We start from the raw sequence: 19,362 nt of genomic DNA on the forward strand, positions 1-19,362 counted from the left end.
CTCTCATTATCATTCTTATCATCATCATCATCATCACCTCTTCTCAATGTTCATTCCTATGGAAACAAACATATAACACTTTTTGTAGCATTGGTATGAAAATTTACCAGTCACAATGCTGAACAATGAATAAATATAATATACAATATTCTTGTATGGTAATAATGTTTCATGCTACAAGTTATGCAAGGTATTCAATGTGTCACCGATTATCATCATCATCATCATCATTATTATTGTTATCATTACATATTCACAATGAATGTTAATTGTCTTCAAATGTTATACAAAAATAATAATAATAATAATCAATGTTCATTGATAGGGTTACTGTTATTATGATAACTTTTCATGTTCAATCTCGTTGAGTGATAATGATAATATAAATTCCTGGGTTCAAATTTTGCTCCTTTCACATTTTCACCAGTCACTTGGAATGACAATGAATATTAAATGTTAATTGTTGTTCATTTTATCAGATGATGATGATGATCATGATGATGATAACTGCAATAAGATGATAATAATATTTATCTTTTTTTAATGATAACAATTTGAGATTTTCACTTTGCTAACAATTTGCATTTACGTTGTTGATTTGAAGGCAAAAATTACAATTTACATTTTATTGTCCATTGATGATTCCAAATTTAAATTATTACAATTTAAATATATTATCATCCTTTAATCATCCTTGATTATCATCATTATCATCTTAATTAAATTGCTTTAAAATTTAATGACCAATAACCAATAACTTTTCAATGAGATTTAGTATCTTTTTTTTTATATTTTTGATGTTTTTTTTTATTTATTGATCAGATTTAATTGTAATCATTGAAAATTGATTTATATTATCAAATAGTAAATTAATTGATGATAATGATGATAAAAGATGATGAAACCTGAAACTGGCCAGAAACTATCAGATGAGACAAGAGGATGAAAAGAAGATACAATTTGAGGATTTGAGGGTAAAAGGAAAATCTCTGAAAATTATTGAATACGAAGGTTGAAAGTTCTGATATTATTATTGTATTAATAGTAAAACCAACAACAATGAAAAGAGATGAAGATAAAGATGAGGATGAGGATGAAAAATGATGAGAAATCGTCTCTTGGTAACTTTGATTTGTGATGATGATGATGAAGACAAGGAAGATGAGAGTCTTTGTTTTCCTTGTTAAGACAAACACTCCAATTAGAGTCATATTTAGAGTCATAAAAAAATAATACCAAAGATACAATTTTTATCATCATCTTGGTCATCTTCTCTCTCTCTCTCTCAGTAAATACATAACAACCCTCTAGAGATGATGCAATGATGATGATGATGTCCAAGATTTAGAGTTTGGACAAACAAACAAAAAATTATTAGGAAGATGAGAGAGAGAGAGGAAAATCTCAGGAAGTAAGAAGATGAAAGTTTCATTCAATCATGAATTGATGGTGAATTATATTGTAGTGCATTGATAATAAATAATGTCTCTATTGATGATGAAGAGAAAGATGAAAGAGAGAGAGAGGGAGAGAAAACTTTTTCCTTCTTTTTATGAGATTTAATCATCATCATTTTCATCTTCATCTTTTTATCATCATCTTAACGGTCAATATAATGGTCAATATTGTTTCGTCATTCAAACGGAAATAATAAGGTGAAAGTTTTTCAACTTTCTCTCTTAGCTCTCGATTAGAACCAATTTCAAATCAGATTGTTGATAAAAAGCAAGCAAAGTCATTAGAGAAAGAGAGAGAGAGAGAGAGAGAGAGAGAGAGAGAGCTGGGTACAGGGTGGAAAGTTATAGCAATCAGGGAGAAAGAATCAAATCAGAACTTTTCTTTTGGCGCAAAAATTGAATTAAAAAATTTCTAATATCATTTTGATCTTTTTTCTTGTTGCATCAAAATCCATTGTCATGATAATTGTCTAATATGTAAATTGTCCTGATTGTTATGATAATTTAACTTGTTTGACAATAATTCATATTTATTATAAGAATTAAACATTATTGACTTTATTTGAAGGGTAAAGGGTCAACAATGATGATCAAATTGTCTACTCTCTTTTTGATAATACAATATAAGGTTAATATGAGGAGTGAATTATTATCATATTAGTTTATGTTGATATGTTATACATGAAGAATAGAGAAAGAAAAAAAATTAAATATGAATTGAAACCCACTGGTGGGTTAGGGTAGGAGGTTAAGGTGGAGTAAGATGAGGAGCAAGAAGGTTAGTAATTTTTTGATAACTGTAAAAAAGACAATGAATGTTACCCATGGGAGATTCAATCTCGATTCATCCATAGAGTGTTTAATTTGTCTTCTATCCTCTTTTCATTCACCCTAGACAATAGATGATAAAGAAAAGGAAGACGAGAGAAAAATCTAGTAACATACTATCGCTCTCTCTCTCTCTCTCTCTCTCTCTCTCTCTCTCTCTGTTTATCTTCCATTCTACTCATCTTTCTCCTCATTCATCTCCACCCTCACCTTCAACCTCATCTTCCATGTGATATATCAAATTTATATTATACAAACTTTCTGTATCCATATTGGATTTGTTAACCTTGACTAAGCATCCATTTGATTTATAACAAGAGGTCAACAAGCTCAGGTCATTTGGTAACAATAACTACTCTCCATTTATTATTTAGTCACTTTTTTTATTACATCATATTTATAATTCTGTTTATTTCTGTTTATCTTCATCATCTTCATCATTGACTAATGAATTTATCATTTTCAGATGAAATTTTTGCTTAGATTAAGATTAAGATTAGGATTAGGATAATAAGATTGAAATGAAATCAACAAAGGGAAATATTTTGTTGGCTCATTTTTTGAAATTCATTTCATTCCCTAATTAACTTTATCATGTTTATCATGTATTCATAACTCATAACGAGTCAAGTTAAACTAGGTTGATGATGATGATGAGGATGAGGATAAAATAATAATATGCTTATATGAAAGGATAACTTTATTTATTCAGAGGAAAACATTGTCTTCATTTTTTTCCTCTTTTTTCATTATTAAATTATCATCAGCCAGAGAGAGAGAGAGAGAGAGAGATAACTTTGTATTTTCTCATCTTCACCATGTAACAATAACAACTAGAATCCACTCTTTCCTCACTTTGTCATTTCCTCTTCTTCCTTCATCATCTCCATCATCATAATCAACAGTGAAAGAGAACCAAAATAAACTTGGAGAAAGAGGTGAAAAGATGATGATGATGACAAAGAAAGACATTTAAGAAGAAAGAAAGAGAAAAAAGTAGAGATAAAAATGATGATAAGGTAGAAAAAGAATAAGAATTAATCAGAAAGAATGCTAAGTTATCTTCTCTCTGGTCTCACTTTCATCATCATCTTATCTCCCCCGACTAGAAGCCATCATCTCTCTCCATCGTCCTCATCATCATCAAGAACTCTATGTGAATATAAAGAGTCACACTCTCCTTTTTCAAGTATTTAAGATTTTTTCTTCTCCATCATCATCCTGAGTTTTAGCTTCATCCATTAACATTACAAAAGTTCACTCAAGAAATTTGATGAAAATGTAAATGAAATTGCAAGAAAAAACTTCTAATTGATATCCAAAGATATGGAATTCAATCATGAACATAATCTCCATGAGTTCATTGCTCAGTCAACATCAGAATCTCTCAGAAACACCCAAAGAAAAATGAAATTCAGACCAAAAATTATTCAAGATATAAAAAAAAGTCTCAACTTTCATCCTCATCAATGACAACAATTATCTTTATAATCATTGGAATTTGTTGATAATAATAAACATAGGAAACAAAATGAAAAGAGAATTAAATTAATTTCTTTATCATGATTGAGTTTCCAATGATTAACCCTGAGTTGATCATCATGTTAATCATTTATTAGAAAAGGAAACAACAACAACGACAGAAACAAAAAAAACTAAACTTCCTCATATCAACCAACAGATAATATGAATTCCGATTCAATTTGGACTGTTTCATGTTCATATACACACATTTCAACTGAATACCTTTTGAAATGAGACTGAACTTACCCTGGTTACCACCATGGTTATTATATTATGTTATTATTATTAAAGATTATCAAGTTAACCATGATGATGATGATTAAGAGTAATTGTAACTTGAATCTAGGTAAAAACAACAACCAGAGCATTAGAGAGAGAGAGAGAGAGAGAGAGAGAGAGAGAGAGAGAGAGAGAGAGAGAGAGAGAGAGAGAGAGAGAGAGTTAACAATTGAGAAAAGTAAATTCGGTGAAAGTTAATTGTTCATCGTTTCAACCTTAATTGTGATTAACTTTTTGTTCTTCTTTTTCTTTCCAAATTGATAATATTGATCATTTACTTTAAATTCAATTTCGATGAACTTCAATTCAATTCTGATTTAAAAATTGAATCAGAAACAAGAGAGGTAAAGAAAAAAAAGTTCTAAATAATAATGAATTTTAATTTTAATTGCGACAGTTAATTGTTAATAATTAGTGATGATTATCAGAGTGAGTAAAGTGAAAGTTTATAACCTGATTGGCAACAATCAATGATTACAATTAGAAAGAGTTTTTTTTTACTTTCTCTATTCAATTTAATGGTAAACATTTTGATTAACTTAATTTTTCAATTTCCAACTGAAATGATTAACTAATTTTTCGCGTACAAATTTTAATTGCTGTTAATTGTAAACACAAAGTAAATGCATTCATGAGATAATCATACAAACAGATTCAATTTAGTTTACTCAATTAAATTGATTTTCATTAATTTTCCGGGTTCCCAATCATTTTAATCAATCAACTAATATTATCATTTTAAAATGATGATGATTCAAGTTATCATTGATGATAATATCTCTCTCTCTCTCTCAATTACTATTTATTTTGATGATTGATTCATTCATCATCATCGTCATCATGATAATTATCATCTTCTGGTTTCTCATGTTTATTTATGCAGATTAGGTTTATCATCATCATCATCATCATCTTCCTGGAAACCAAAGACTCAAAGATACCAGAAGATAATTATTATCAACATAACCAAGATACAACTGGTTTTAATATCAACAATTAACTAATCATTAATCAATCCAATAAATCATTAGGATATCAGAAAAGTTGATTATGATTAACCGAAAAAAAAAGTTGATTGTATTTGTTGATAATCAAACACTTTCTCAAACTCAAGGTTTAAAACCTTTCATTTGATTATCATGTTAATATTATTGTAATTAAATCAATCATCAGGTAATCAATTTAAATTATATTTACTCAATTGTTGGATTCAATTTCCAATGATCAGTAATAATAAAACTTCAGAAAAGCCTCAAGGCTTTTGACTTGAAATCAATAAATTTATTCAAATATAATCAAAAACTAGAAATAGATGAAGATAAAAACAATCAAAGTAACAATTGTAATACTTGAAGTATATTTATCCGGATTAAGATTAATCTAAATCATTTGTAAGTTAATCTTCATGATGATGATGAAAATTTCCAGAATAAAATCATAACTGAGAGAGAGATTTTTTCCCCAAAATCTACAATTCAAACTCCATATGAAGATAATAATAATCATGATGATAATATGAATCTAATGATGATGATGATGATGATGCGTTTGTATCACTACAGTGATTATGATGATAACCGTTTTAATAATCATATGAAATGGATTCAAATATTTGAGACAAAATTTGAACCATTATAATACATAAGATTTACCTTAATCTGCATCCCAGAATCTTCATCTTCATCATCATCATCATCATCATCATTATCATCTTATCTTATGCCCATTAAGTTTAACTACATTTTTTTAACTTGGATTGAGAAACATTTGCAGTTGAAATAAAATTTTCAATGGTAAAAGATATTAAGTATAATAATATGATATCTTTTAGTGAGCAAATTTAGTGATGATGCCAAGAAGAGGAGGATGAAGATAAAAGATGAAAAAGAAGTGGCAAAAAAAAGTATCTTCATCATCATTATGTTCATTGTATTACACTGTGTGTGAGTGTGTGTATCTATCAATGTGTAAGTCTATCCCCTGAAGTTAATACCTTGTCGTGTTCATGGTAAATGCTAGGAGTGGGTGGATTGAAAAGAGATGAAAAAAAAGTTCAGACAAACAGGTAAGCGGACAGGTAGTTATCATTATGATTATTGTTATTATTACTTAAGAAAAGATTATTTTTTTTCCTCATCTTCTCCTCCTACTTTTTTTTTCACTCACTTCGTTGTTTGAATTGTTTGCAATTCTTTTTTTTTTGCTTCATCTCTTGCAATTATTTCCTCTATTATTTATCTTGTTTGTTGTGCATCTCATATATAATATAATGATGGTGGTGCTCATGATAATCATGACGATATTTATATTCACCAACAAGTATCCTGTTTGTTTCATGTTGTTGAATTTTTTTTTTCATCTTCATCCCAATGAATCTCAATAGTTGTGTGTATGTACACATATTTCTGGGTTTACTGTTGCTTTATGATTTAGTTTTTTTTTCCTTTGATGAAGAAAAAAAATTGAATCAACTTTATCATCATCTTAATCAAACACCAAGTAGTAAGTGTGAGTGTTTGTCTTGATGATGATGGTGGTAAAAGTTATCACCAGAACCAACACCTTATTCAGGTTCTGTTTATATATCTCATGCAATTATCCGGTAGCACCAATAACAAGCACCAACCATCAGGTAAAAAAGCTTGTAATCACTTTTAACAGTATTTATTGTTATTATCATGATAATCAGTTGAATATAATGATTATAATGATGTTAAACTTGATTATTATCTACATGATGATGACGATAACAATGCTACTGTTTTTTTTTCCATGGAGCAAAAAAGTGAGAACTTTTTTTCACCTCTTCAATAGCTACTGTATTTATCGTAAGTGATGATACCCACCAACATCACCACCACCACACTCTCAATCATTATCATGGTGATGATGATGATGAGGATAATCATTTAAGTTTAATAATAATACAACTGCTACTGGAATTGAGCATTTTTTGTTTTCCCTCCTCATCATCATGCTGATAAAAAATTTCAGATGAAATTGATGTTGATACCTTGATGATCATCATCATTATCATTATAATAATTTGAATATTTAAATGAATAGTTTAAGGAGTAACAGGGTAAATGATGATGATGATGATGATGAGGAGGAGGAGGAGGAAGATAATCATTATCATCTATATCATGTTGTTTTTTCATTTCACTTTATAATCGACAATTTGAATAATGGATAAAATTATCTTGAAATTAAGTTTTCAGTTTCTATTCTGGATGAAGTAGTGAAGAGAGAGAGAGAGAGAGAGAGAGAGAGAGAGATTCAGATTGTAATTCATCGTATTCAATGATGAGTTTAATAGACTGAAACAATAATAAGATACTTGTCATTATCTAATAACGATACATATCATCATCTTCATCTTCATCCTCATTAAAAGGAGTTCATCATTTCCGCCATAAAGTAATGAAGAAAAACTTTTTTTTCTGAGCATCAGAACTTTTCCCCTGTTCTCTATGAGCCTTTATCAATGTCTTGTTGAACAGAAACTCATTATCTCAAGATGAAAATGATGATTATCATCATGGTGATATTATAATTCACAAAGAGGAAGAGAACTACTTTTTTGTTAATTCTCTTAGAAGATGGAGAAGAAAAAAAATTCCATCATGATCAGAATCAGAATAATAATAATATAGAATCAGATTCTGCGTGTAAAAAGATTAAGGTGAAAGATATGAATTCTCAAGTTATACTGAATTTTCATCATCGTGAACTCTGTAATTTTATCTACATGTAAGATATCATGTTCATCTCCAGAATTACTTGAGTAAATGTTTCATGGAGAAAAAAAGAAACTATGAATTTCTATGATGATGATCATCATGAAAAATGGATTACATTTGAATAATATGAAACCTTAACTGAATATAATGGATAATAGTAATAATCATAATCTTCATGGCGATTCATTAATAATTGAAAATTGAATTAACACAAAAATAGATTAAGATAAGTTAGAAAATGTAATATTATTATTATAATATATATTTAATAGATTAGGTTGGGCATAAGTGACCATGATGATGATATTGTACCTCATGGATTTCATGAAACTATTATATAAACATAATCATGTTAATAATAATTCATGTTGAGTTGATATTATATTCAGATGACCATAAAAACTGAATCAATGAAGAGGAAAAACAATGAAAAAAGTAAAAGAAAACATGAAGATGATGATGATTTGAATAACTTATTGTTGAATATTCTGGTTATTGTTTTTATATGAGTTCTCTGGTCTCATTCATGGAATGAATATTTATTATCATCATGGGAGTTCATCTGAATATTATCATGAAAGATGATGAACGAAACAAAAAAAAAGGAAAACTCTAAGATAAATATGTTATATATTCATTTAGGAATCTTGATTGAGAATAGAAGAAGAAGAAAAAACAATAAACTTGATAGTTATTTATATCTTTCCATGAGAATTCATTTCGGTCATCATATCATATTAATTGAGCTCGAAATTGTCGTTATCTTTATCATCATGGCGATGATGATAATCTGATGATGAAATCTTAATATAATAATAAGAAAGTAATTCGATAATCGAGAAGAAAAACTAAGAGAGAAAATTTTTTTTTCTCTTTTTCTTTTTTTCTTCATAATAAGATAATTTCTTCCATAGGGAATGGGGGGATAAGTTGATCATCATCATCATCATCATGGTGGAAAATTGTTCATTCATCAGAATCGAATGTTAAATTAAATTTTTCTTTTTTTATCCTATTCTATCTCAGAATTCAGAATGATAATAATTTCAGGCTAATATACTTTTTCTATATGTTAATGGTTATTATCATGATGATTATATTTATCATGGTGAAAATAAGCCTTGCAGGAATTTTATTCAGAAAAGAATGTTTTTCTTACTATGAATTCTTATGATGATAATGATATAATTCTCATCTATTTCTCTCTCTCTCTCTTTCAACACTGAGCATGAACTTTTCTTCCTCTGTATATAAATATTATATTCCTACATGTTTATAGTTATGATGGTAACAGTTTTTCATGACAAGAATTTAGAAACATTTTTCTTCCGCCTTTATCTTCATCTTCATCCTCTTACTCGTTTTCCATTTTCTTGGTTCATTTTTTTCTTCCTCTCTAGAATTTGCTTTCTTTGGCTATTCCATAAAGTTCTCTCCTCAATATTATCATAATAACCATTCACCATGAGTTTCAGGGTTGATGCTCAGTAGGAACATGGAACAAAAATGTATATATATTTATAAGGTAAATTGAAAAAAAGGAGGAACATAAATATCCATTTAGATGGAAAAGGAATCATGATAACAAGAAAATTCTATGGAATATTATTGTGTCGAACTTTTTTTCTTGTCTGTGAACAGAGAGATCTGAAAAAGTTCTGAATAATAATGAGTTACGAGAATGAAGAAGGAAAAAAATATATCTTATAACAGAAGGAGGAAAAATTCTGATGAAAAAATATTTCATTATATTCGAAATGTTAATGTTTCCCTTCATCCGATTCTGAAAGATGTCATGAACCCTGAACATGGTGAAAAGTTTAATGTTTATATTATGATAACAAAAAAAAAGTTCTGATAAAAATCTGGTCACAATGGTGATGAAGATGATGATAAACATGGGAGAAAAGACGAACAAGAAAAGAGAGAGAGAGAAAGAAAAAAAAGTTTGAAATCTTGAGAAAAGTAAAATATTATTGAATTTTCGTTCTCTAACATTATCGATATCGTTTCGATCGCTCTTAAACTTCCCTTTCTTTTTATTCTTATCTCTCTCTCTCTCTCTCTCTCTCAAGATGATTCATTCCAATTCATAATAACTTTTTCATCTTCATCTCCATCTTCATCAGGTAATAGAGAAGGAAAAAAAAGTTTTCTTTTCAGGGAAAATTTTTCTTATTCGACTTTATTTTCTTACCTTTCTCATCTCGATCCATAAATAGCTTGTCATTTTCACTTTACTCTTGTTTATCATCCCAACTCATCTTCATCATCTTACTTTTTGCTCCCATTTTATCATCTATCTTCCACCTCCATCATCATCCATTGTTTACCTTATTTATTATTTTCTTTTCTTTTTTTCTTTTCTTCAGTTACACTTCTTACCTCTCTCTCTCTCTCTCTCTCTCTCTCTCTCTCTCTTTCTCTTTCATTCGGTTCGACTTCGATAAACTTTAGAACTTTTTTCTTCAGCTTTTTGTTCTTATTGTAGAACTTTTTTTCTCTTCTTCTGCTTCTTCATATCATCATCATCAACATTTTCGAATCGATGATTTTTCATGGAAAAGAAGAAGAAAAAAATTTCAATCTTCTCATTCTCATCACATTATTAATAACTTATATTTCGTATCGATTATTAATCAAATCAATCAATCACCTTGGATCATTTTTCTGTTTCCAACTAATTAACTTTTTAATTGCTTACTTTAATTATTATCAAACAATCAGTTTTAACTGCTCAGTTTGATTATTAATACAAATTTTAATTTAAACAGTTAAAACTTATTAGATTTAAATTTTTCGTGGTTTTTGATTTGTTTTAATTGCAATTTAAATGATGATCATAATGATAATGATCAAGGTAAATTAATGATTAAATTCACTGATGATAAACATTACAGGTTATATCACAATTTTGAATCAGTAAAGTTTTAATTTAATTACATTGAAAAATTTTCATTTCTCCAAGTGTATCTCATGTTGATTAAGCTTTAATTGTTGTTAATATTTTCATTTAGCTTGACAATTTAAATTAGCTTTGGATATCCATTGATTTATGCAATCAAAACAAAAGCGTTATTTATTTGACAATTTTGATAACTGTTTAATTAACTTTGTTAATCACCTTGATAGATGATGATGAGATTATGATTAACAATTAACGTTCAATTTATTAAGTGATAATCTCACTTTCTCTCTCTCTCTCTCTCTCACTCACTCATCCACCTTTCACCTTCATCACCTTGACCTGAATTATGATAAGACAAATAATGTTTAAGGTCAGTGATAAAATGACCACTCGAGTGATTGTATGTTCCTAATAATCAGAACTTTTATTTTTCTTGTTATTTTTTATTCTGAAGTTGAATACGATTATGAGTATGATAGATTTACGGTGGATTAGTGATGATTTAAAATACGAATAGATTAAGGGTAAGATGAAGATGATATTACTTATAAATGCGCAGAATTTTGTTCTCCAATCAAAAATCATTTTCTGAAAGATTATCTTCCAATTGGAAAGAAGAAGAAGAAGAAGAAAAATGAGAGAGAAAGAGAGAGAAGATAAGTTCACCTAAGATTGAAGATGAAGATGAAGAAGAGAAGAAAAAATTCTTTTGGCTGATCTTTTCTTCTTCATCTTGACTGTAACTTGAAAGGCAAATGATTTGTGGTTAACATAGTACAGGTAATTTTCTCTTTCTTTTCTTACTTTTTGAATTTTCTATCATCATCTTTCAGAAGGATGAAGAAATGATGATGAAAAAGGGATGATGTGAGAAATGAATTTTTAGTTAATGAACAGAATCATGTTTATCCCTGAATCTTCAATTTCTCCGCTTCACTCTCACTCTAAGAAGGCTGAAAATTTCAAGGTGGAAGATGATGATGATGAGCTTCATAAGAAGCTAAAGTGAGAGAGAACAAGAAAATTCTACAAAGTGAATTAAAGAAGCTCTCTCTCTCTCTCTCTCTCTCTCTCTCTCTCTCTCTCTCTCTCTGGATGATTTACGAGCCCTTGACCGAGAGATAAGGTGAGAGAATGAAAAAGATCCTCTTCATCTCCAAGAAAATGATGAAGAGAAAGAAGATGAAAAATTCGTCGGGAGCAGAAACTATTACAGCTCTGACAACAAACATCTCCCTCTCATCATCATGACTTAAATCATATAATAAAAAGATTCATATCATCATCAGCCTCATCTTCATCTCTCATCATCATCAACTTTAAATACATTTTGAAATATTACATTGAATTGTTTTTCCACCAGGTAAACCAAAAAAAAGGTAAAAAAATAAAAAAAAACTAATCGCTTAAAAAGTTTGCATTGAAATTGCAATTTAATTTGGTTACCTGTTTTTTATGTATATTGTAAATTACATTTGCTACTGATTATATTTTGATGTAATTATTTTTTTTTCTTACCTGATTATCATCATCATCATTTTCCCTTCTCTCTCTCTTTCTCTCTCTCTCTCTCTCTTTTATCTTCTCACTGTCAGAGCGATGCTAATCAGTTAACCAGAAAATGAGTTACTCACACCTTTTGATGAAACGTAAAAAAATAATAACAACAAAATACTCACCAGGTAACACAACAGGTAAAAAGGGGGAGAGATGATGAGATTTTAATTACATTCATTTTTAAATTTACCGCTTATTTTACATTGATATTGATTGTTTTATGGGTTTGAGGTTTTAACTGATAAATTAACTTTAATTTAATCTTTTATCATCATCATCATCATCATTTTATCTTCCTCCTTTGCATTTATTACTCTGATAGGAAAATTAAGATGCATTAATATGAGAGAGAGAGAGAGGAGAGAGGGTGGTAAATATTGTAAAGTGGAAGGAACAATTTTCATCATCATTACCAGAAATGAAAAATGCATGAAGATGAGGATGAGGATGATAAAAAAAAGGTTCTCTCTCATTACCACCAACTGATGCGGTTGCATGTGAAAAGATGAGGAGGTAAAAGTTAAGATGAAGATGATTTTTCAATCATCTTTAATCATTATAAGTCTAAGTACAAATGTTAATGTTTTTCTCATGAAAAATATTTCCAAAAGTAAAAGAAAACCTCAAGAATTGAGCAACAAAATACATAATCAAATCAGAGTTAATCCACCATGAGCATAATCCACTATCCTTACGATAATCTTGATGAGAGATCAAATATTTGTCATCATCTTTTTTTTTCCTCTTCAAACCTGAATATCACTGATATTCAAGAGCCTCATTTGATTTATCATATTTAAATGCTGTTGACCAATAGTTTTAAGGTTTCTAGTCAATAGGTGAATCCAACCAATGAAATATTAGGGTGAGCAGAAAACTTTCCTCATAATAATAATAAAATATGAAAATATGTAAAGGAAAATAGGTAGAGCCAAGGTAAGACACCCTGTAGAGATTGGGGAGATAAATCATCTTTGAAAGGTTGTTATAGTGTTTGGGAGGAGTTTGAAAGATATGAAAAAGCATAAGCAGCTTATGATGAGAGATGAGAGATGATGATAGATGAAGATAGAAAAAGAAAAATCTTTTTTCTCTTTCTTTTTCTCTCTCTTTTCTCATCTTCTTCTCAAGTATTACAAGGTTGTTATTAGACAATATTGACTTAGGTACTTTTGGTAGAAATGAGCAAGATGATGATGATGATGAGGGTGAGGATGATAAAGATGCTCTTAACAGGAAGATGATAATGATGAAGATGGAGATGGAGATGATTAGTAAGGAGGAGATTTTCTCTCTCTCTCTCTCGTCGTTGTTGTTATTGAGGTTACAAGTTGTGTTGATGTTATTGAATTATGATTATGCTTTTGACGATGCGCTGTTGATATTATCATTTTATAGGCCTGGTTATCATTATCATCATCTTTTATCATCATCATCATTATCATTTTCATACTTTTCCATCATCATGCTCAGAAATGATGAAGGGAGGTGTCAGTGAGAAATATGAAAAAAAGGCTTAAGCTGAATAGTATGAATGTATTAACCATTTATAAAGATGATGATAAGGATGATAAAGCTCATTTCCATGTTTATCTTCATCATCATCTACATGAAGATGATGAAAAAAAACCTCATGAGTATCGATCCATGGTTAACTCCCAGGCAACTCGATTAAATTTAAATTACTTTCAATTTTCTTGCTTTTCTAGTTTTTCTCTCTCTCTCTCTCTCTCTCTCTCTCTCTATCTATCTATCTTTGAAGAATTCATTGAATAAATCATCCTCATCTTCATTATCATCATCATCATGGTCTTCACCCTCTCCATCATCATCATTTTATCTCCTCCTCAGTTTTTTCAGGCAAATTAACTCCTCCCTTTGAATTTGAAACCCTTTTGTTTTCATGATAACATTTAATTGCTTTTTCCCAACTCTAATCATCATCATCATGATATTATTACTTTGATAACTTTCAGCAAAAAGTTGAATCAAATTGAACTTTTTTTTTCTGCTCCCTTGTTAAGCTCATTACTGAATTGAATCAGAGATAGAAATTAAATTATATCGACATTCAATTCCATTAATATTATTGGTTTTCTGATTAATTATCATTTAGAATTAATTTTTACACTTTTTCCATTTCAATTCAATTGAATTTCAAAATTTGAGAAAAAAGCAAAACTAAAAAAAAAAGTTTCTTCAACTTCAGTGATGATGAAGACACTTTTTCATTATGATCATGTCAATTGAACTGTAATCATGGTGATAATCAGAATGATGAATTTTAATCAAATTTTTTGTTTCGCTTTTTGTCAAAAAATCAAAATTTAATTTTCGCAAAGTTGATTAATAATTTTAATTGTCATCTCTTTTTATTATGTAACATTTTGATCATTCAATTAGATGGTTATTACTACTCTCACTTGTTTATCTTTTGTCATCACTGATCACCAATTGAAAGGGCAAAACCGGAAAAGGAAATAATTTTCTAAAGGTCTTCTTTGGATTCTATTTAATTAATCAAGATTGAAATCAGGATATTAACATAAGAATTAGTAATAATGATGGAGAAAATGATAAAATGATGATGAATAAGAGAAAGAGAGAAAGAGAGGAAACAAATAGCAACAATGATAATGAACTAGAGGAATAAAGATCAACGTGATAAGGATAATTCAGTGATGATAAACAAGGGAATCGATAGAGAGAGAGAGAGAGAGAGAGAGAGAGAGAGAGAGAATAATAAAATGCACTGTAAACATCGAGGAAGCGAAAAGGAAATAGAAAAGATGAGGATGGAGAGAGAAAGAGGAAGACACTAGTTAATTATAATCATTTTTGTATTAAACTTTTACCCTTAATTTATTTGCTCTATTATTTTTCTGGAAGATCATTAAAATTACCCCACTAATCTTACTCATACCTCTTTCATTCATCTTCATCCTCCTCTTCATCTTCATCATCATGATATTGATAAAAAAAATGAGTAAATATAAACAGTGAGAGATTGAACTTCATTTACTATCATTTTGACCTTATTTTACATAAACCATCAACTTGATACTCTAAACTTAACCTAATCCTCTTTCTCTCTCTCATTTTCCTTATCATTATCATTATTAACTCTTATTTATCATCTCTTTCATTAGTCTTCTCTCTTTCTTGCTATGGCTCTCTCTCCATCATCTCTCTTAACCTCTAATTTCCCTTATATCAAACTACCAGTGTCTATGAATGAATATCAATTTGTTAAAATCCATTTCATCCTTAGCATCCTCTCATCACCATTTAAGCTTCCTCTTCCTCCACTGCTTCACCATTTCATCCTCTTATTAACACATTTATCTCTCTCTCTCTCTCTCTCTCTCTCTCTCTGACCCAAAACAAAGCAAAAAATTATATCAACAAGGAAAATGGTCAATGGTCAAGAGTATATCTATGTGTCAATAAAGTCTTTGAAGATACTTTTGATGTTACATCTCAAGAGAGATTGATTCAGCTCCTCTTTTCCTTTCTCTCTCTCTCCTTCTTCCCCAGTTGTATGTGTCACTATGTCCATTTTCATCCTTGAAACCAAATTGTCCGTCAATTTTTGTTATTATTGTTATTCTTGATGATGATAATGATGATTATCATGTATTACTTACGATGATGATCATTTTTATATGTTATATTATTGTCATCATCATCTTTCAACTGGACTTTAGGGGGGAAAGTGAAAATAAAGATGAAACTTTGACCAATATACAACAAAAGGGAATCTTAACTATTATTATATTAGATGACAAAAGCGATGGACAAGTAAGATGATGGACGAGGTATCTCTTTAACCTCTTCATCACTTATCATCTTTATCTTCATCCATTCAATTTATTTCTCATTATGAGATGACCGTCATCTTTGTACTTTCATCTCTCTCTTTCTCTCGCTCTCTTACTTATCATTTTTCCTTTCTTTCTTATCTTCATCATCTTTTATCCTCATCTCTCACTGGAAACCATATAAGTCAACATGAGTTAAATATAATTTATTTCTTCATCACCATCAAGATCATCTTTCTCTCTCTCTCTCTCTCTCTCGTCCTCTGATTTTTTTCTTCATCTTTAAGCCTTTTCATCTTCATCATCTGATTATCTTCATCCCTAATCTGATCCATTATTTTATTACATTTTTATCATCATTATTTTTACCCATCAAGTTACAAATTATCTTTTGAAATGATTCACAGCAAAATGGTTCAAGATGATGTTGGTGTTGATCAGATGATGAAGATGATAAGTTTTATCATCTTTTTCACTATGTTTTGATTTATAATCGATTGATATTGAACATGATTGTTAATGATTTTATTGTAAGTGTTACTCACAAATCAGGAAAATTTTATATCATCATCATCATCTCTGATAATAATATTATCTGATGATGATGATAGATAAAAATGATGATGATAAAAGAAAGAGAAAACTTATCTCTCTCTGTTCTTATATGCTTTTCAGATATAAAAAGATAGTCATCATCATTATCATCATTTTGTGACAATAGTAATGAAAATATATGACTTTTGTTTCATCATTTTCAAAGCTTTTCCCATCTTCATCCTCATCCTCATCTTCATCCTCTTCCTCAGCATCATCCACTTTCATAAGGTCCACTCCATGTAATACAATTTTCAATAGGATAAATATTTCCCACCACCACCATCACCACCATACATATGCCATTTTCCACCCTCTCAAAATATTATTGCAAACGTCAACTTTTACTATTATCTGAAAGTAAAAGTTATCACTCCCAACAGAATTGAATCAAAACATTCACCATGAAACACCAAGGATAAAATATTAACCCACCCCAATAATGATAATCACATAATATCCTAATCATCATCATCACTATCTTCATGAAAATATTCAACCAATCGAGAGTCAACTACATGATAATAATGATATAATTTATATATATATATAAAAGATAAACGATTCAGTGAAAATGAATCAGAATGAATTTTAGTTTCATCATTTTCTTTGAGACTCTGTTTGTAGTGGAAAAGTTTTATTTACAATTTTTGTAATAGTAAAATCATTTTTACTATTACAAAAACTTTGAGATTCAGTGATAAAACTCATTGATAGTAATCAACAGACTGAAGATAAAGTTTAATAATGGATTACAGAAATTATTATCTACCTGTAATAACTTTGATTTTTTTTCTTCTTCTTTTTCACCTTCATAACAATAGAAACAATGTTTTTCTTATCACATGATAAATGAAGTTCAGATCCGAGTCAATCCATAGATCATAAGTATCCAGTAAACCGGAAAAAAGTACAATATTGGTTACACTTAGAAAAGAATTTTTTTTTTCATTTTCATTATTCGTTCCAAGGTAAAAAGTTACCTTTAATTTTGTTGTTGTTGTTGCTCTCTCTCTCTCTCTTCTTGTCATCATCTTTATCTTCATCTTCCTTGGTTGTTCAATTTGATGAAATTACATAGGAACTACGGGTGGCAAGGTATTGTTTTTTTTTCTTCTGTCTATTTGTCCATTGGACATGTTGGATTTATCTTCATCTTGATGATGTTTTATCTGTGTCAATTGTTTAATTAATTGAAGGACTTTGAGAGAGTTAGAAAAACGGAATTTATGGTTTTCTCTTTTTCGAAAAAGAAGAAAAAAAATTGTCACTTCCTCTTGGTGATGATGCGAGTAGGAGGAGTAAGGATGATGAGGAGGTGATGACACTAATTATCTTTGATCTTTTATCGGCATATGGTTGATGATGAAGATGAAGATGATTGTTGCTGGTCATTGGAACTCTATGGATACAATTTTTTCTTGTCATGAATTAGAAGAGAAGATGAAAAAATTACTCTCTCTCTCTCTCTCTCTCTCTGTCTTCCTCTTTTTCTCTATCATTTTCATCGCTATTCCCACGAAAATTTGTCATTTGATGAGTTTTTCAGTCAATAACTATTGAGATTATCATCATCATCATCTTCAGGTTAATGATGATCAATACTCACAGGTAACTCAACGCCTACATATCTGAAGGTGCCAATTATCATCATCATTAGTTACAAAATCAATATTACAACTTTGATGATGGATGATAAATGATCATGATTATATATCTTTTGTCCGAATTGTCAAAAAAACGAAATTAATGAAATATGATTCAATTTAAATTACAATAGAATATTTTTTTTCTCTGTCAATATTTCGTTAATTTGGTCATTATAATGAAAATCAAATTTTATTTTTCTTCTGTTTATTCAGTGTCAGATTCACCCTTGGATCAGTTGACAGTTGCATCTTCCTCCATTGGCAATGGTTTAGATGAGAATTCAAATGATAAAATTAGTAAAACTATTCCTCTGGGTCCAAGTGACATTCCACCTCCACCCTCACCAAGTGGACCAAACACTTTGGAGCTACTACAACGAACCACCGAACAGGCTCTTCAAAACACTATGCAGGGAAGTTCATTTCTAATGAACGGTCTAAGTGACCTGGAGGGAGCCGATTTTCTCAAATTTCGTAAAGATGGTAAAGAAAGTGATTCCAATTATCGGCATCGTTGTCGATTCTGTGGTAAAGCTTTCGGCTCCGATTCAGCCCTACAGATACACATTCGTTCACATACCGGAGAAAAACCTTTCAAATGTAAAGTTTGTGGTAACCGTTTCTCCACCAAGGGTAATCTTAAAGTTCACGCTGAAAGACACACCGATAAATACCTTAGACTTTCCCATGGTGATTCCGAGGGAGAAGATGAGAAAACCAATGATGGAACCTCTCATCATGGTGCTAACAATGGTCAATCTCATGGCAATAATAATAGTAAAGTGGGTGATGAATTTGCAGAGGAAGATGAATCAATGTGCTCATCAACCAATGGTGGTAATCATCTGAGTAAAATGAACTTAGATCCATTCTCATCTGATGATGAATCATCTGATCCTCATCATCACAATAACCATAGCAACAACAACAATAATAATCATCATCATCCCTTACAACCACTTCATCGATTATCATTCAGTGGTTTACTAAACCCTTCTGCAA

The 19,362-nt window shown here is 29.7% G+C and overlaps 1 protein-coding gene across 1 annotated transcript in view; it reads left to right on the top strand.

The window, feature by feature from the left end:
- Nucleotides 1-19,362, top strand: part of LOC128392872 (homeotic protein spalt-major-like) — a 50,645-nt gene that overhangs the window by 25,832 nt on the left and 5,451 nt on the right. Inside the window, exon 2 of the mRNA XM_053352961.1 lies at nucleotides 18,574-19,197. Coding sequence (XP_053208936.1) covers nucleotides 18,574-19,197 — 624 coding nt within the window. The remainder of the gene's footprint in view (nucleotides 1-18,573; nucleotides 19,198-19,362) is intronic.

This window comes from Panonychus citri, unplaced genomic scaffold, assembly GCF_014898815.1.
Source record: "Panonychus citri isolate SS breed McGregor unplaced genomic scaffold, ASM1489881v1 Contig00137, whole genome shotgun sequence".
In the NCBI taxonomy this organism is placed as follows: Eukaryota; Metazoa; Arthropoda; class Arachnida; order Trombidiformes; family Tetranychidae; genus Panonychus; species Panonychus citri.